This window comes from Ptychodera flava, chromosome 9, assembly GCF_041260155.1.
Source record: "Ptychodera flava strain L36383 chromosome 9, AS_Pfla_20210202, whole genome shotgun sequence".
NCBI lineage: Eukaryota > Metazoa > Hemichordata > Enteropneusta > Ptychoderidae > Ptychodera > Ptychodera flava.
In genome coordinates, this window is record NC_091936.1 from 32,188,690 (window position 1) to 32,209,434 (window position 20,745).

A 20,745-nucleotide genomic window follows, 5' to 3' on the forward strand; every position below is an offset into this window, starting at 1 on the left:
GTCACTAATATATATTTAATCACACCAACATGGGAGTTACAGTTGGTAAAGCAAGATGTTTTAATCTCATTTTTCACGTCTGTCCACCAAATAATTCAGGGTTTCCAGAAATTGAACAACTTTGCTTTCAGGTTTAAATGGTAAAATACTACATACCGGTAGACAGTGATCAAGAGCATTTTCCTAATATGTGTAAAACTTGGAAAAACTTTCTGCTGGAATGCGAGATCTGGAAAGTTAAAGTATAGAAAAATGTGCTTTAATGCAGAGCAGCTGTGTAGATTCACTGAACTTTAGAAGACTTCAAAAACTGTTTGGCAAGTCCTTGACCCGTGTCCAGTGTTTCATCCAGGATGGCATCAACAGGGGGATTATCCCCTTTACTAGACAATTTAGGGGATGATTTCACCAGTTCATGTGTCCTAGCTACTTGCATCTCTACGGTGTGCATGACTGGCACCATTTCATTAGGGATTGGTCCCCCCTTGACAAATTACCAGGGGGTGCCTATGTGTCAACACAGTGGGAATTCCCCATCTCCCTCTCTAGATGAAACACTGGGTGTCAGCTAGCAACCACAGGAAAGTGGTAGCGATGCATTAATGCAGAAGAGGATGTGGAATATCAAGCCTTTGACCACTCCTTAATACTTCTGTTGTGGCTGGTTGGTCACAGACATCAGATTATGTCACCGATTGATATCCCAGTCATACATGACCTGAAGAACAATCATCACCATTGTTTTAATGACTTTTGCTTAATTATAGACCCACATTAATTCTCATCAATTATTACCCTAGGTTTGTTTTCACATATTCACACAGTTATTCTGAAATGAAACATTCACTAAAACCATACTTCAGTGTAAAATACTTTACTTTTTTGAATTTGGATTAAGGTTCACCCAGTCTGAGTTCTTTTATGGCAATAATTAAGTAGCAAAGTGCTTCATCGCTGATTTGATGGGCTAATCACATGAGCGTGATCAAGTATTGAGATCTTGATACAGTGAAACCTGTCTGAACCCTGTCTAAACTGGACTTGTTTCCCAGTCCCATTCCAATAGGACTCTATGATAAAAGGACCTCTATATAACCAAACACCTCTCCAAATTTAATACTTTTCTCAATCACTGAACGGTTCATTTTATACAGGTTTTACTATATTTGTAGATTTTGTTTACAGACATAAGAATGAAGGTTTAAATAAACAAAAGAAAACAAATTCTGAGCATAATCTCTCAAATTAATTTCAAAAGATCTCTGTCTTGCATCATGGATCGCCTATCTAGCTGCCATTTTTCTTCTGGTTTGAAAAACTCATCTTCCAGGCGATCCTCACAACATTGTCACATATGTGCGTTTTACTGAGATTGTTAGTCTCTTTCTCCTTCACCTCCGGGAAAAGCATGTCATGAATATGTCGAAAACAATAGCAGCAGGATGAACAACTCCCTGTGAGATTTAAGGAAATGATGGCACTGCAATTTTGCTGTTACCAGGAACTTTCCTTGATTTCTCGTCACTAATTGACTGAAACTGTCATTCTATTGTAAACAATTTCCTGTCAGAAACCCACCAGTGAAAATAATAGTGCTTCTGAAAAGAAAAAAATATATTTATGACAAAATACGACGTGACTATACTCTATTACATGGAAGTTTCCCAGCTAGTGATTGACTATATACTCAGACAGTCAAATATACTATGATACTAGCATATTGGCTCCATTTGACAAGTTTGAATATAATGATTTAAACTTCCACGACCAAGATATGTCATATTTCCTGTAATTCACAGTGATTCCTTCAATTGAATTTTCAACTTTGAAGAAATCATGCAAAAAAAAAAATCATTCACCTTGAATAGAGAGCTCACTGATTTTTCACATTTAATACTGATACACATATTTTTACAAGATATATATTTGTGAACTTGATACATGAACATGAGGTCTTCAACCGATGACTAAAATTCAACTTAAAAAAGTGATAAAAAACTTACATAATTTGAACATTTCTGCAGCTCAGTACAAAGGAATGTCACTTTTTCTTTTTGCCAGATGTGAGTTCTTTCATACTTCTGTCGCTTTTCTGAAATCAGTGCGGAAAGAGCAAAAAGCCACCACTGCAAATCTGAAATAATGTATTTTTCAGCTCATTTTCCTTTTTATTCTCAAATTGTGGAATTTTGAGTTGTATTGCTGTTGCACTATAATATGTATACAGTCGTAGATTTATAAATCATAATCATTATTAAAGTCTTGCAACTGACAAAGGGCATTGACACCATGGATAATGACACCTTTCTCAAATTACAGGCCAAGAAATTCAAACCTACAAGTTCTCCCCAGCGTTTGTTTCTTACCATGAAAGAAACACTTGTTCTCACTTCAGTGAAAGGAAATACACAAGCCATAAATAAACACAGAGTGTGAAACTCCAGCAGTACACCATGTGTGTGGTAACAATATCTGATGTGTAACAACAGTCTATTGTTAGTGTGGTGGACTATTACCAATACAGAATGCTTCAATGAATAGATAAAGCAAAAGTAAATAAACAGCTTTACATGTCGAATCAAATCAAACTTATGGTGATGCAAACATGAATTTCTCACAAGTTTTATGAGAATATTTTGCTATTGCGTGATTATCTGTTTTGATAAGTTGAAAATATCAAAACTGGTAAACATATTTAAAAAAAATATTATAAAGTACCAGTTTATTTTCCAGAGTGTGCTATATGTGAGGGCTAGAAAAAAACTGTGGAATATTCCCTTCGATGTAAACATGCAACAGCGAGTTAATAACTGATATGTCACAATGGGCATCCACATTCATGTACTCACAAGTTTCTCTTTTGGAAGATTCATACCGTGTTAGATGATGATAGAGAGTATATATATGTCACCTCTGCATTAGACTTGGAAGGATTTCAATGTATCAAGTATCAGAATTAGCCTTCTGAAATATACTGTTGAAAAAAAATCACAATTACACCTACCATGGCTATGCCAGAACTAAACTATATAGTATCAATCTAAATAGTAAGAAATAAACTTATTACAAATTGACAATAAAAGTTTAACCCTTTGAGCGCTAAAGTCAATTTTTGTCACCTATATAAAAAGTGCCCCAGTCAATTTTTTTAAAGATTTTTGCCAAAATTTTGGTGAAAAACTGTAGCAAATAAAATGTGATGTCCATTTGATCCAAAATTATCAAAAAAACTACAGAAAAATTCATAAAAATTGGTAAAATGTTGCACTGAAATTTGGTGGGAAAAATTACAGCACTCAAAGGGTTAACAAGTCAAATTTCAAGATAACCTAGCATTTATCAAAACTTGAATGAGATCAATCAAGATTTGAAAGTTACGATTGACCGACGATATTGGAGAAGATAATTTTCTGATCAAAAGTGAAGATATTTCTCAAAAGAAACAACTCTTTAGTTTTTGACAAAATCAACTTATTAACAAATAAGAAACCGAACCTGACTACCACCTCTTTGATAATGTTGGGAATCACGTGTATGGTGTAGCTCCACCCATCAACTCCTCTCCTAATAAACGGGAAGTTCGGGACCGTGGGCGCACCAATAGCGGGATTACTGATGACACAGCTTGCATACTCTGGGCGGGAGTTTTTGAATTCTCACAGCATCGCTTTGACCATATGAGAAATTTGAATAACCATGATGGGCACTTTTGTGACATATGCAAAGAGGGCTCAAATGGTCGTAGGGAACACATTTTGAAACATACACATTCGCCAATAAAAAATTGAACATTTTTCAGTTTATTTTTTACTCAAGTTCAGTTGCTATGTATTCACAGACATCACATGCAAGATTCAATGACAGAACGCCTGAAACATGGCAAAATTATAGGATTTTGGAACCAAGCACAGCACAGCATGTTACCTGATCACCCAGTAGTGTGGCTAAATTTTCACATTTGCATATAGATTTACTATAATCCGGCTTTTATGGGGGAAGGTCCCGTTTAAACAAATTATACATTGGGCGTGTCATTAATTAGGCGTGTCCTTTATTAATCCTAATGATTACTCATACTACAAAGTATACATGGACCTGTGATATTCATAAAGACAAGACTTGATTTGGTCATTCTCAGACACATGTACAACACAAAGCCTGTTTCTGGCCATTGTGTCTTTCAAACCCGAACCTATTCCCAAGTGTGTGACCCACAGATAATCTTTGCATTACTTAAAACGCTAAGAGTTTAAAAATATCATTGAAGTAAAATAACTGTGTACGTAAATCACACAGAATGGGTCGTATTTTGAAAAACCTGTCACATATCTGCTAATATACATGAAGAGGTGAAAATAGAATACTTGACGCAGGCAACATGCTCAATGGAGCGGTTTTAAGTTATTCTTGGCTGTGCAGCTACTTGGTATGCATAGGGAACAATGAATTGCGTCAGCAATTTCTACGCAGTGAGGTTCTTTAAATTTCCCAGGTGTACTTCACCTTGCCGTAGGTCCAAGCAATTAGTGAAAGGTAAATTTAGACTTAGTTCAAGTTTTTGGTTTTGTTAAAATATAACGCATTTTGGCAAATTATGTTATTTTTTATATGAAATGCTTTGACCTTGATGAACCCAACACTATTGTAACATTTTTTTACCCAGTTGTATGAATGGCTTGGCATCTGCGCATGTGTAGCGGTAAAAGTGTCGGGTCGGTTTGAGCTGCAACCTTATGACATATATTCTCTGTTACATTGCAATATTACTTCGCATTCACAAAACAGTTTATTCAAAGACTTGTACTAAGTCTTGGCCATTCAATTCAGTAATTTAAAATTTTTTGAGAACGATAACTTTTCAGAAGCATCTATTTTATTTTTCCTTTATACATTAAAATTAAAATATTTTCCATAATTCATTTAATTGGTATTTGACTCCCACTAAATATTTGATTTCTCTATTTCTTATTTTCTTTTTCGTTTTTATAGATTTTGAAAATTGACAGCACTGGAGAAAACGGTTTCCATATTACTGAGTGTAGTCATTTGATTATAATGATTATTATCATCTTTCAGAGTTGTTTTCATGATGGAGATGCAATGCATGCTGTTTGTCACGTACTCCAATATTTTCTGCCTTGACAATCGCACTCTCACTGTCTGGCTGATATGTTTTGAGTTAAAAACTATCTTTGGCTTCAGGCTAATACAACATGAAATCAACAAGGGCGCACTTGAGTGATCTTCTTTTGTTCTTTGTTAATATATAAAAAACAAAAAAAAACAACATTCTACTTTCAACCAGCGCCACTGTATTCGCACAACCCAACCTCTCTCTGGCAAGATTGAATTTCTGTTTATACACATCCACGATTCCAGGGAATATCGTGTTCCTGATAACAGCCCCAAGTTATATTCACCTCTCAATTTCAATTAAAGGTCTTGTTGACTGAACTTTGGGAGTTCTAAAAAAGCAATACACTCAATGTCTGCAATGTTGACGGAAGTAATTACACCATGGAAGTGGGGAAAAAAACCTGGCCAGTTTATTCAGGCAGAAAATGTATATATGGATTATATGTTTTCAGCCTGATGTGAACAACACATGTTTCAATCAGCTGTATAATGAACATAAACACAAAAAATTGACTTACAACTTTATACCTGCAATATACATGCTCAGTAGCAAAGTCCTATAGAGATGATTAAACTTCAGACAACACCCATTTGCATGTAAATGTGTGGGTTTTTTTATCTTTCACTTTTTCATAATTGTTCAGAGACCATTGCAAGCTACATGTAGGCAGTACATAGAATTGACTGATGATATTACAATATTTAATATGCAGACTATACCGAAGGTACTGCAGCTGCTATGTTATAGATGCACGCTGCAGGCACAAATTGTAAACTCGGGTTGGCCACATATAAAATTGCATAGACAAATTCACTGCATTGTCATGTAAACTGATTCATCAATACCTGCATGAGGTTACACATTCTGTTTTTTGAATTTTTCCGTTGTGCATTACCTTATCTATACATGCAATTTTGACTTCATTTTGAGAAAAATTGTCAGATAATCATGGTTACTGTTGGCAGCAAATGAATTACAGGTACCCTGGATCGATTCTTCTTGTCGTAGAAGCAAAGTACTGATTTTCCCTGACATCTCGTGTTTTGTCTTTCTCTTTGATCCTTGCCTGCAAATGAACTCTATTCAATCAACACTCATTGCTTCCAGGATCTATCGAGTTTCTAGGTGCTGTACATTTCCTCTCCTTGGCTTATTCCCACAATGCATTTCAAACCTGGCTGGAGGTGTTCAACAATTTTTAGCGAGCAGTGGTTCCCATGGAAACCTACCTCAGTGATGCATAGCATCATTTTTCTCATCATTCGCCTCATCTATTTTGCAAGCACCTGAGCACACTGCCCCCCCCCCCCCCACCTCTCTCATGCATGTTCCATTTATCAACCCGAGTTCAGTAAAGATACCTATACCCAGATAAGTAGAGATTTCAATTTCGATGAAATCAACTGAAACTTTTGGACACAGGACAGAATTCCAAGTTTCACCTTGCTGAAGTGTAGTGTTTTCTGAAATTCAAAAAAGTACCAAAAGTTAGTTTTGTTTCCCCGATGGATGATTTGAGTATTACAAAGCACAATGTAGCAAAGCTCCTGCTTGGTTTTTAAATATTAGGCCATTTAAAGAAAATTCATTGTTTGTCGTCCTTGGATTTTTGAAAAACCTAATAGCCAGCCAGAGAAAAAAACAAACACAGATAAAAAACACAAGTGTAAGCTCACCTTTTATTTGATTTCTTTTGAAAATAATATTTTTGTTTGTAATAGTGTTAACATTGTGTTTGTTTTCTTAATTTTCTCTGAAAACCTACCAGCATGTGGACGGCAAACAAAGAATTTTATTTAAAGTGCCTTATTTGAAATATTAAAGCTTCATTGGCTTTAACTTTTATTATTATATAAAACACAAAGAAACAACACAGAGACAAAGTTTGGCCAAAATCCTGGGGTGATGGCATACCAGGCATCATATTGGCCTTTTGGATGAAGCCAGTTGCAGATTTGAAGGACATCAAGGGAGGGTAGTGTGTTAACTGCCACGGCAAGTACAACAAGGCATTGTCCCTGAGTGACTTGGGAGTTGACACTGGATCACTTGTGGGATCTTGCCGCACATCGTACCTGAAGCACCACACTAACCCAGCATGAAATCTTTATTGAGCTTTGAGTCATCCAAATTTACAGAAATTAAATGACACTCTTAAATCTTTATCTGCTGGCTGGTACCTAGCAGCAACCTCTTTTTTTTTTAAAGTGGTGTGTGGATGGTAGTTTTGCAATGTGAACTTGAGCGTAGTAATGAGCTGGAGTGGCTGTATTGACATTGACAGTGTTGATATGCAGACTGTTGATGACTCACAGGAGATATGATGCAAGTACCAGTAGATTTGATAGTGATAATCAGTGAGGGCCAAAGAAATGTATGTTTAATGTGTTACGTCATAGCCTATGATTGAAGATATGATGAAATGGACTGCATTAAAATCAATGGCCTTGACTTGGTCTCTGTGCCTCGATCCTCAATCTCCACATTAAACCATGACTATAGCAAATTTTTTTTCCTATAATCATCAAATGTATATCCACTATGTTTGTTCTGTTTGTATAACACAGTTCCTTGATTGTTTGTTGCAGTGCCTGTGTTCAATTTGTCAACACAGCCCCATGCAGGCATCTATTTATGTCTAATGTTATTTTTGAAAATGAAATTTTAGCCTGGACCATGATTCATTTGTCAGCAATAAAGACTGCAGAGTGTACACAGTGAGTTTTAGATTGGATCAATACTTTGTATTACAACATATTTTGGCTGCAGTTTCCAGGGTAAAAAAATGATAAAAACATCATAAAACAATATATAAAAGACGTTGTCCCTTGATAATTCATGATCTTTTGTACATGCATATATATACCTGTGGCAGCCTGACATGTGTAACATCAGGGGTTGTAACTCTCAATCTCAAGTTTGTTTTCATAATGAGTAAATCCTGTGAGAAGTGGAAAAAACTTCTGGCGCAATTTCTACTTCAATGAACAAGCATGCTCTTCAAGTAGTGTAAATTTAGACTTATGAAAAATTCAATCACTTTCCCAGAGAACTCAGATTGCTCACAATATAGCCCACAGATGCGTTTTGGAAAAGTTTCCCCAGACCTGATAACTATTTACCTACCTAACCCACCCACCTTATTCCTTCAAGTTAAGGGGCACAGGAAACACATAATAATTTTCATTGGTTCACTGTTTTCATTTGTTATTATAACAGCCAGTATGTTGTCTCTAAGTTTTTAAACAGTATTTTACCTAAATTTTCGGATCAATCTGACAAATACATCGATACCTTGCCTCTTTTATAATATCCCTTCCAATTAACAGTGTTTTTCAAATTTCCTACATATAATATATTTTAAACACTCTCTTATTCTTTACAAATATTATATACTTTTCCTGAACAATATAAACCTAAAACACATGATAGATTTCCCTAAAATATATCATGCTCTGCTGAGCTGCTGAGCATTCTTTTTCATATTCTTATATCCATTGGTCAAATAAATCATTCAAATCAAACTTATTCAAATTATCTTGGGCCAGAATATTTCTTATGACTTTTATCAATATTTTAGAATAACCCAAAGGCGTCTCCATGCACATTGCTTGAGACATTATGAATTTTTCAGGAAACAATTTTCCCTGTAATGGCCTCAGCTCTCTCTTTATTGGCATATTTCACCACATCCCTTATTCAAGTCTGCCCGGCAAGTTGTTGGGCATCCGTCCAAGAACTCCGGCTGCAGGTGGTTGTTTGCAAGGGTATGGTACTGGAAGAGCAGATTTCCAGTTCTTTGGGATTATACACGGAAGCTTAGAGAGAATCCTACATACATAAATAACCAATAAACCCTCCATGTTCAAACTTACTTGTCATGTTCTGAAAACGTGACTCCCAGTCAAGCCTTGGTGTATAGTGGTCATCTAAGGTTGCACAAAAATGTATTAGAACTATATCAAGGTGACCTTTTGCTGAAGGGTGGGTGCAGGAAATACTTTTTGGGTATACAAACACACTGTTTCCCCCACCAGCTGCAGGTAAAGACATTGACAACAATTAGTGTTTGATGCAATGTTTAGTATTGTTAATGTTCTTGCTATACTTTCTGAAGTGTGTTGTCATGCAATAAAGTGATTATGGATGTAAGTTGCGACTAGCCTGACTATATAGGAAATTTTAAAGGTAGGGGAATCGATCCCAGGGATCGAGTTTGTTCTAGTCTGTAAGAGGAGTATGAAGGTGTCATGGCCTTTTGTTTTCCATTGAAATTGTAATCTAGTAGGTAAATTTTCTGGCAAGACAATCTGACGCTTGAACATATGCCTTTGAGACCCTGCAGTGCCAATTCATTTGGCCAAAGTTGACCATATACCTCAGTCTGTAATTGTATTCAGGCATGGATGTAATAAAAGATCCTCTTTTTCACTTCCGTGATCCAATTATCTTTGGTTAAAAATTGTATTGATATGTTGTACACTTAGCAGAGCCCTGTACCTGAAACAAAAATGTGCTTTCCAAATTATCCCAGAACAAATTGCTGTGTACTCAGCTTTGCATAATGCAGCAACTATTGCATCTTGTACAACAGGTAAAAGCATTGAAGCTGAAGTTCAACTAGTAGTCGATGAAGTTCTGCTGTGGCTATAGTTTGTCAACAACTCTAAGTTTAATGATACCAAAGGTAAAGCTAATGTCACATGAAGGAGTACCAAATTAAGCTGTACAGTGCAACTGCTGATGGTCTCCTCTTTAATTCCTTGTTCTATTTTCATGGCAGTCACGGATATGTTGATTCTAGTCTCATTAGTGTGACATATAAAAGTAATACCCACAAATCATTTCTGCACTTGAGATAATTATCAGCCATTTTGACATTTGTATCGACATCTGGACAATTATTTTTGCATGACCAACCACCTTTTCTTGTAAATGAGGAAACTTCCTCATTTTTCTTGACACCAGTTGCAAAATTTATGTTTTATAACCGGTCCTCATACTCCATTCTACAACAAATTAAAAACCATTTAATACTACCATTAAATTTTGACACTCTTGAGAGTGCACAATAGCGTTTTAATTTCATTGTGTCCATATTAACAATACATTTATACCATACTTGAAGTGGGAGGCTTGATTGTAACTTCCTGGAAGACACACAAAGTATTCTATCGATATCTTTGAAGAATTCAAAGAGAAAAATACTGGTCTTGTTTCGTTTTTTAGGAAAAACACCGTCACGGTGACATTGGAATTGCATTTTATGGATGTTTTTAACCTTGAGTCAGTAGTGTATACACATGATAAACAATCCATAAAATTCTGTTTATATATAGATGCAATGAGCTTCAATATGTGTTATATTTGTGATTTCAACCTTGAATCTTGAAGGATGTTGTGCCATGTTTTTTTGATGACCATGACAGACACCAGGTTTTCTGATTTAACTACACACCAAGATTCACATCAGGTATGTACACATTGCTTCATAAATGCATGAGCCTCCAGTTGTTTATCGGATATGTACAAATATTTCGTAAATGAGATTCTCGTTGTTTATCGGATATATGTTACACGTTTCATTATACTCCAGTTGTTTATTGGGTATCACTGTACACATGTTTCATAAATGAGACTCCAGTTAACCTATCTCAACCTTGTCTATGTGAGATATATTACCTGGTCTATGTGAGATATTATAATTTAAACAAAGGTGTTACGATACATCTTACGATACATCTATACTAATATTTAATACCCACCCACCAAATTTTGGCATACATGCATTTATTCACTTTCCTAACAACAAATGGTATTCATGATTTTTCCATCCCATAATATCATTTAGTGCAACATGCCTAACATTTAAAAGGCCTTTCGCTGTAATTAATTTGATGATTTTTCTCACTGTTTTTGTTTGAATGTCAAGTTCAGTCTCTGGTTCTATGCTCCAAAGCATGTTAAGATACACAGTATTCAATCTGTAAATGGACAAACCGACGTACATGCGTCATATATTGAATGTTGCACATCCCATAGGATTCAGAGTAAGTTTAAGTTGATGACATAGCCCTATGGTCATTCAAATATCAATTTGCCATTTGATGATGAAATTATTCTATTTTTCAACGTATTTTCATCTAACATGGGAGATAAAGCATATGGTTGTCATTTGAAAATGAACATTTGGCGTGAAAAAACAGTGGCATGTTATAAAAACATAGCCCATAACACAGGACTTAAACCCTCGAGGCACAGGAGACGTACCATTCTCTTGGAACGTTTGTAAAAGTTTATCCTTGAGCTACTTCCAGATCCATCCTCTCTTTTAAACTGTTACGATTATATAAACTGGAGGGTATGCAAATGATTGATGCACCTTTTGAAAACATACAATTTAAGCTACATATAACATCAATGACGTAGTCTTAGAATGCGACCATATCCTTGTCTGATTCAACTTATAATAGGTTGTATATTTTTGTAACTCTTGTTATTGTAAGGGTCACCCCTTTTCAGGACACTGGACAATAGCTCCTTGATTACTTACCTAAAGGCAACTTCATGACACAAATTCTCCTCACTCTCTGTGTCTCTTATGTAATTTTGCCGATAGTTTAGCACTTTATTCTTGATTTCATTCATTGTGTTTTCATAGCACACGCTTGCAACTGATTTCTCTAGACCTTTTCACAGTCAGAGTTTGGTTACTCCGACTGTTTTTCATTTTTTTTTGAGGGGTGCGCGGACCTAAACTGGATGGGCATGAATTCCCTTTGGAAAGGTATACAGTTATGTACTTCAACTTTGATCACCCCCTCCCCAAAACTTTCCACCTCACGTACATATTTTGACCAAGGAACTTTTTTTGATATAATCTTCACAAACTTCCTGAAGTGACTTTTTGTGTGTACAGTGGACTTTTGACAGTATTTTTGACTTAGTACTGTACATTTCGGGATATATAAAAAAAGCAGAGTGTGAGATCACTTGGCCAAAAATGACTTTTGGCCCCACTTAAAAGAAATATTGTAGTGTTAACTTGTGCCTTGTACTTTTTGAACTTGGACTAGGGTAAATCTGTACAGAATTCTGAGCTGAGCAGAGTCCCTGGGGTGAATCAGTGTGCAGAGGTGGGAGTGGATAAGCCTGAAGGAGGGATGAGTATTTAACACTTGTTACTGTACTTGCAATCATGTAAAAACCCCTGAAAATTATCGTAATGACTGCAATATGACACTGAAATGAATCTGAAAGCAGTTTGAAGTTTACTGTTGCCTGGTTCCAATATCAAACCATGCAGCTTTCTTCCAGAAATTCCCAACAACATCTTGATGTGAAAAATGTTACCATTAACCAGAGCAGCAAATGCTTCTTTTCGAAAATGGTTCATATTTCCTTTTTGTGCTCACATTGCTTTCTTTCATATTGGGGCTGTTTGCAGTTCAGTGGCAGTGAGATCTCAAGCTGAGGTTTTTGTTTTTCACTGTCACATGATTACAGATACAATGGCGCAAATTCCAGTTAAGAATTTATATACATGTATGTGTTAAGTTTACCATTTTTGACGTTCTCCAGAAAACGGGCACAATCGCTCAATTTTCTGATGTTTATTTCTCTTTGAAGGACTTTTCCCATTCCTGAAGGTGTCCTTAATAGACAGGTTTCACTGTACCCTATAGTAAAGTTTATTTGTTGAATTGTACTTCTGCCATCTGACACACCTGTTTGCCAGGTGCACTGAACCTTGTTATGTGAACATACAACTGTGGCACTTAAACTGCTATGAAAGCAAGATTAAAGGGCCACCAATGCTAACTTTTGATGAATTTTTCATTATTTTTTTATATGTATCAATTGCGACTTCTTATTCTACTCCCCCACAGAATGTTGACACACCCACTATTTCACTTGTTACCTTTGCTGTGTCTATAAAAATGCATTGTTATTTTTTACATTTGAATGCTAGTCTGGAGCAGAATTCACTTTTTAACAATATAAACAATACAGTTTACACACGTATAGGCTGAGTTGAGAAGCTGAACACCATGTATATCGATACTTAAAGCGCAGTGGTCGTCGCGCTGCGCGTGCGCGATTTTTTGTTGATAAACATGAATTTTTGTAAACACAAGTCTTCTCAACTTCAATCTGAGTGAGATGGGAGCGGTCCCCCACTTTGTTAACGACTTTGTAAGACTCAACATCATGCAATAGTAAAATATTAAGATCGGAAACGAACTTCTGAGTGGTGTATTTCTATTTATAAACTCATGTAAGGCTACGAACATTGAGAAACTACACTCAGCTCATAGTATGTCGTTGAGTTTACTGCACGTAGTCATAGTGAACAAATGGGTTTGATCGCGCACGGTCACGCTGGTTGTACACAATGCTATGTACTGTACAGTAAAAATACATCACTTAAATGATCAACATTGTCTATATATGTAGACTAGCAACATGCACAACGCCTAACACAAAAATTACACTCAAGAGCATGATCGGCAAGCCAAAGTAGGGCACGGGAGATGCTGTTCCTTCGATAAGGGAGACGGTCACCACGTTGACATACGGATATAAGAGAATCCGGTCCCACAACGTACCGGCCCCGCGACGACTTGGCCCACGACCTACTGTTGATCACCATTTCTAACTTCTTCTAGTAATACCTGGCAAGAAATAGTCAAATGACAGGAAACAATAGACAAAACGAGCGGGTTTGCGCGGCATTTGGCAGGAAAATTGCAGGGCTACACATAGGGACGTATTGAGAGATCCTGTGCACGGTCATTGCAGAGATCCAACGGCTAGCTAGTGTTGGCCTACCGGTGCTACGGAAACTTCGTTGTTGTACCTCCTGATAGCTGGGTAGGTCTGAATCCCCTTTCAATTGAGATAACCCCCACATAACAAGAAGACCTATGAAAGGTCCTTCGCTTGACTTGATATCTGTGCTCGGAATTCTCGTTTGCATCCCCGAAAGGGGTTAACTTTGTAGTGGAGTTGGATTCTCCACAGCCGAGTGTAGCGCGCCATATACCGGGTTCTCTTGACACGGACGTTCATGCAGACCACGGAACAAATGCTTCTTGCTGCAGGGGGCATTGCTCTGACAGCTGTATATTTCTGTAGCTTGCGTTATTGTCCATTATACTCCTGTTGGGCCTATTGAAATGAAAGCTCTCGTTCTTGCTAGCGATGTCGTAGACTAGCGCCCGGTCATTAATAGTCTGTTGGCATACACAGGCGTACAGGTAAGTGTTTAGCTACATGACTTGAGCGATAACAGTAGCCGAGCCCCATTCAACTGATTCCAAGAAAATCATGATCAAATGTGATCTCAATCCGGCGTGTAATTACTAGATTTGGTAAATTGGTATGCTTGTGACAGATCAGCCGCCATTTTAACAAGCGGCAATATCGCAAACATTATAATCAACGCGTAACGTATAGTGCGGCATTCTTGGATATGTTGACAACAGGGGGGACCCCCTCAGGAGCATGCGCAGCGCGACGACCACTGCGCTTTAAATTGGGATGCAGAACAAGGAATTGTGGTTCAAAACAAAAATGGTGAAAAAATTATCAAAAGTTAGCATTTCTGGCCATTTAATTTTAACATTGACATATTCTCTTTAATGCAGTTTTCCTCCAAATTTAATCTTGATCTCTTTCTCTTGAAATATTTGCAGCCCAGTATAAGTAGCTGATATGGCTTGATTTGAAACCAGTGAATCTTCGTTAGAGAAGACATTACCAACATTTTAACTTGCATACATTGAAAAAAAGGTGCCATTATCTTGATTACCACTTTGCATAGGCTATGAATACTAGTTTTACTACCCACCTTTCACTGAGGAAATCAAGCATTAATTGGTTGGCATATGTTATTCATCTGTACTGCACTAAGGTATCATTTTTGTGGGGCATATACTGCCGAGGGCAGCAGAATATGCAAGCTTGCAACTTCGCTAGCTAGGGGTGTTCATTCGGTCCGACGACCTGAGTTGATGAAGACCAGACGTTTATAGCAGGCTTTGTAAATTCGACTAGATGGTGACGATGTATAGCGAATGCACAAGACCGCAGTGCACAGGCTCTTGGACTCAATGCAGGCGAACCGCCATCCGTCACTGATGCAATAGAATAAAGGTGTGTATAACCGCCAAAGCCGTTTTCTCGAGGGTCTATGATTACATCAGTGACGGCTGGCGGTTCGCCTGCATGAGTAAACACTAACAGAGTCAAGAGCCTGTGCACAAGACACGACAATGTCAGACGAATAACCTGGTTGCATCAGTGATGGTTTCGCTTGCATTGAGTCGAGTGCCCGTCGTCCGTCCGGTCCGGTTAAATATTATACAGGTCGGCGTAGTAAGGCTCCCTAACCTGCCCGAAGAAACACCTTGATAAGCTGGCGAAGGTTAAAAATCTTCCAAGTGTAGGCTGTGTGTACTGTACTTTGAATTATCTATGCTACAAGCATACTATGCCAGCTATGTCATCAGTATGTCTTAGCTTATACTGCAAGGTCATTTTGTCCCGTAAAAATGATATTCTTGTAAATACATTTACGTGGTCCAGATCACGTTCTGCACCGGGGTTCTGCACTCCCTTGGCGCATACATGTATTTGCTGCAGTAGCGCTAATGCATTGTCCGTCCCTACGAACTACTGAAGCAGGCAATATGAAGTTTAAAATTTATTTAGGATTGGCTGGATACCCTTAATGTTTTCCAGGTGACAAAAACCTGTCGATTCTACACTGGCAATCCTTGGTTGAAGTGTAACAATTTTGTGGACTGATTAGAAGCAGATCTCATGTTGGTGATCCTTTTCACAAATGATAAACTAAAGAAGGGTGGCATAAGTTTGTTTAAAAATCAAACTCTAAAATGAAGAAAATTTACAAAAACAGTCTCCACGTCTCCAGTCTCCAAGCTGGTCTTGACTACGCGACCACAGTGCTGGATTGGTGTTGTCTTGCATGATTTTCCTTGTCATATGTCAACTTCAGGTATTTCAGTCCCTGTCACATACGTCATTCGTGAAGTTTTAATGTCAAAGCAAACAAAGTAATAAACGAATGGACAAGTTACCATGGCAATGATTTTCAGATTTAGGAACATAGCAAGCAGTCGTCCTCTTTTATGTCGCCAAAAGTGATGAAAAAAACCCAAAGCTTCACTCTTATGGACAATTCCATGCTCCACAGCTTTGTAAAGAAACAGTACGTGAACGGTTTCAAGGTTTATTTTCATCATTAATAATAAACGAAAGGAGATGCCCTTTAATATGTATTTCCCATCTTCCATCATGCTGGTCACTATAGCAACCGGCACTCTACCATCACGTCCGGGCAATACCCATGAGAGCATCAATTCATGTTTTAGGAGAAATTACATCTGTTTAAATCTCACAAAGACATTTCATGTAAGGAAGTTGGCATGTGTAAATGATCTGACAGTATTTGTGTTGAACTTATTTACCCGTCAATGAATGTTTTAAGTTACCGTCTATTCGAGTTGATACGTGCCTTTGCTTTGGCTGTACAAATAAGTGATTTAGAGACAGTGTGCGTGTCTGTATATGTGTACACATACACACATGTACATGCATGCATACATACATTTACATATATGCATTTATATTTAGGCCTACATTGTATATTTGAATCACTTATTTCTTTCATATGCACTCATACGAGGCACACGTGCGCTTGCATAGTTGGTTGTGACTGTGATGTCTTCGTTAAGTGACTGGGGTGCGGTACGTTGTGAGTTCGAATCCGATCGAAAATCTGAACTGTTTTCGTCGTACGTGTATTTGTAATGTGCAATGTGTGTTAAATTATGTACCCATTTGCTATTTAATTTGTGTGTGTATAAATTCTTCTAGTTTCCTTTGTATTTCTGTTTGAATCATTTTATATTATGTCGTATCAGTGTTTTCCGGGATGTTTTCACATCCTCTCTCTCGGTCAACGATGTCCAACCTCGAGCGACGCTGAGGAAGAACGCAGGTTGCGTCCGCAAGAACATGCCGGAAGATCAAAATTCGCATAAAAATTCCTGCTGAGGGATGGTTCGGAACATGAGAGTTTGACTCATGCGAATGCGATTGAAATTAATATCCTTAAACCTATATGCATTTTATGCTTGGAATAACCAGTATTTTTCACCCGAGAAATAATATATCTACACTGCAATTACACCCCAGCTTAATTCTTGTCCGCACCGGTAAACTCTCGACAATTACCATCCTTCGTTTCGCTTGGCCGACCATGATCTGCGCGCAAAAGGGAATTTGTCTGCCGTCGATCCGAGCGCGCTTTTTTAGCTACCCCTATCACCACCTTCAAAGTTCAAAATGTTTTTTGAATATTTGCATTCATCATAACAAGGATATTCCCTTGGAGAATTGTTGCTTAAATTTCGGTGCCTTTTCCATTTTTTCAAGACCCGGCTTTTGCCGGCGAAATACACCCGCATTCTACGATCACTTTATCACCTTCCGCGCGCCCCACAATCAAATTGCTGTCGTACAATGCAGGTGAAAATGAAAGTGGAATTTGATTGGCGCAATATGACATAAGTGTTTTCATATAAGGAGATACAGTTTCCTTATTTGGCCTATTATTAACATAAATATACCATATAAGGAGTTATCTGTGAAAATCTAATGCAGCCGGCGAATAGGTAATGAGATGACAATGTGACTCGTTTAAAAAGAGCAGTGTGCAAGCATTTGAATAGTCGCCACAATTTCCTGGAGAACGAGTAACCGAACGATGCAGTGCTAGCGTTTCTTATCAAGCGGCATTTGGGGTTACTTACAGCCGCCGCTTCCTACCGAACAACAGTGTCGCCTCAGACGCCGATGTGAAGGCGGACGAGACTCAACCGTCAGCGGTCTTTTCCACTCCTTTCGGGTAACTTCTCTTCGTTCTTTCCTGGTGCAGGGGCTGAACATCTGTTCTTTGCAAATTCTCACCATGGGTACGGTACTATCTCTTTCTCCCAAGCCACGTAAATCGGCGCTTCACGAAGACTGCACGGTAAGCATGGCGAATCTGAACGCTCTTTACAACTGCAAGAACAATAATATAAACACGACTACCAAACCATCGATAGAGAAACCTATGAGGAAACATTCGGCTATGTTCATCAGCGCGCTGAGCTGGAAAATGTTCAGTGCTTCGAGCAAGAAGAATAAACCGAGCAACAACAACAACAACGTACTTCGGACCAAAAATACGAACATCATCGAGCAACAGAATAACTATAACAACGCCACAAGCAACGGGGTGATCTCCAGCATCAAAAAGTCATATTCCTGTTTCAATCTCAATTCGCACTGTGACAAATCTTCCAAGGGCAACAACAACAACGTCATCAAGAAATCACAAAGTGGCAGCGCGGTGAAAACTCCCAACGCCAAGAAAACCATCCAGGCGTCGACCGGGGAACTGCTGAAATGTCTGGGAAATTTCCTCAGCCGCCGATGTTCCTGTTTGCGGGATTTCGAGGGTAACGATGCCATTATGTGGCTGCGTTCGGTGGACAGGTCTCTGCTGCTGCAAGGATGGCAGGACATTGCGTTCATCACACCAGCAAACCTTGTCTTCGTGTACATGCTGTGTCGGGACTTGGTCGATGACAAAATTTCCTCCGAATCAGAGCTTCAAGCCGTTGTGCTGACGTGCTTATACTTATCCTATAGTTACATGGGCAACGAGATTAGTTACCCGCTGAAGCCATTCCTCGTTGAAGACGACAAAGACAGGTTCTGGGACAGAAGCTTAAAAATCATTAATGACTGTAGTGCCAATATGTTACGGATTAACAAGGAGAGTACGTATTTCTCTGAAGTATTTGCCGAACTGAAATCCTATTCATAATGATAACCAAGACCCGTAGTTACACAGAATAGAGTAAGATACACACACACACGGACTGAAAAGGGGTTAAGTTTGCAATCCTCTGCATCAAAATAATGGACGCCATCGGAAACACCCCTGAAACGGAAAGAAAACGCGACATCAGAGGACTTCAGTATGTTCCGAGACATTGAGATTGCGACAATCGATACGTGCTTGATGTTGACATTTTCTCTTTCGTTCGACGTCGTTCCCGCCCAATATGGCGCGCATTAGTTAGCAGATATTTCCCCAGCTAGATTGAATTTCGCTCGTCCATGGCAAGTGTGTGAACTTTTCCATCGATGAGAAATACGTCTGGCATTTACGTCACAAAAAAAACAAAACAAATATAAACAAAACGATGCTGTATAGACATTATTTATTGTATCTCGAAATTCAGTGACAGGACTTTAAATTTTTTGTACAGAATTTCTATTTTTGTTACATGTTCATCATTTTGTTGTTATTATATATATTGAAAGCTTAACCTTTTTTTTTAAATTGAAGACGTTTCAAATACGTTGTGTTTTCATTCGTGAGACACGATCAGCTTCTCGAGAAAACATGCATTCCGTTTTAACTTTCACACCCCCAAATTTTTATTCGGGAAGCATTCGAATTATTTGCCACTGCCAATCGAGTGCGTCACTAGCACACGAAAGGGGGAGGTGCCAACGTCACGACTGCACATACACTTACGCCTTGAGAATTGTCAATGTCTGCCGGACATCCACATGAATTTGACGTTTCTTTTCACATCCGAAAATTTCGCTTTCCGTCTGCGCGGAAACCGAGAGTACAACGGTGCTCCAAACATGAGAATATATCACGCGGCACAACCGTGCCAACTGGCAGGCCAAGACGCCGAGCTTTCGTGACGATGGCATCTTCCCCGTCGGTATTACAGGAAGAGGGGGGCATCGTTGGGTATTTCACAACAGCAGTGATTATTGTGAAGTGATCCTGTAACACTTGCAATTGCAACGTAAACAATATCACAAGAACAGACATCCGTGTTCTCTATTTGCCACCTCAGTCATAATCAATCCACTGCTTTATTTTTGTGTTGAGTATCAGTTCTGTAATATTTTTCAGTTCTAACAAACAAGTGCAATGTTTAAAAGAGAGACGTAATTATGAGAAAAAAATCTATATGTGTCCGTTTATACCATTGATTTACAAAAAACACATTTACTATGTAGTAATTGATTTTGTTAATTGCCGGATATGCTAATCATTCACAAGAGGTCAGGTTCACCTCGTGCTACAATGTATCATTTCGTTCCGATATGTCATAGTCCAGCCATTGGATATGGATGTCATCATATTACACATGTCAGTTTGTAACTTTGTCTCGTTTTACACTCGACTACTTAATTTTTTTTCGTATCAAAGACAAATGAAAATGAAGACTGGATATGAATAAATTTGCTGGTCTTTGAGCTGGCTTGATATCAATGTAAAACCGTGTTCGGTATTTTCTTCAGTGTGAATATAACCTCAGTTGAGGCGGGGCACTGGTACGCGTACCGTATAATGTAGCAGACGTCATGTTACATAAAAAATCTTATTTTTAACTTGATTCCCAGAAACTAAAACAAACGCCACTCTTTCCACTTCGTGTTTCAACATGTTCTCGTAAAAATATCAGATCAATAAATATTGTGTACAATAAAATCAC

The 20,745-nt window shown here is 38.1% G+C and overlaps 1 protein-coding gene and 1 long non-coding RNA gene across 6 annotated transcripts; one reads left to right on the forward strand and one right to left on the reverse strand.

Moving 5' to 3' along the window:
• Positions 1–159: 159 nt before the first annotated feature.
• Positions 160–15,563, reverse strand: LOC139140692 (uncharacterized). Of its 5 annotated transcripts, none has more exons than XR_011554046.1 (5): positions 14,991–15,563; positions 9,013–9,174; positions 6,505–6,600; positions 2,004–2,134; positions 160–229 (listed from the first exon to the last, which is right to left on the reverse strand). It is a non-coding gene; the product is annotated as an uncharacterized lncRNA (long non-coding RNA). The 5 variants fall into 5 exon arrangements; XR_011554045.1 differs by lacking the exon at positions 160–229 and adding an exon at positions 366–1,598; XR_011554047.1 differs by lacking the exon at positions 2,004–2,134 and having other exon boundaries at positions 14,991–15,546.
• A 2,309-nt stretch (positions 15,564–17,872) lies between these two features.
• LOC139140691 (cyclin-dependent kinase 5 activator 1-like) lies at positions 17,873–20,529 on the forward strand. Its single transcript, XM_070710072.1, has one exon. The coding sequence runs from the start codon at positions 18,138–18,140 to the stop codon at positions 19,041–19,043; it is 906 nt and encodes a 301-aa protein (XP_070566173.1). The 5' UTR covers positions 17,873–18,137; the 3' UTR covers positions 19,044–20,529.
• Positions 20,530–20,745: the final 216 nt, after the last annotated feature.

Excerpts from the sequence above, each read along its gene's own strand:
- LOC139140691 (XM_070710072.1), top strand. The coding sequence starts at position 18,138 with ATGGGTACGGTACTATCTCTTTCTCCCAAGCCACGTAAATCGGCGCTT.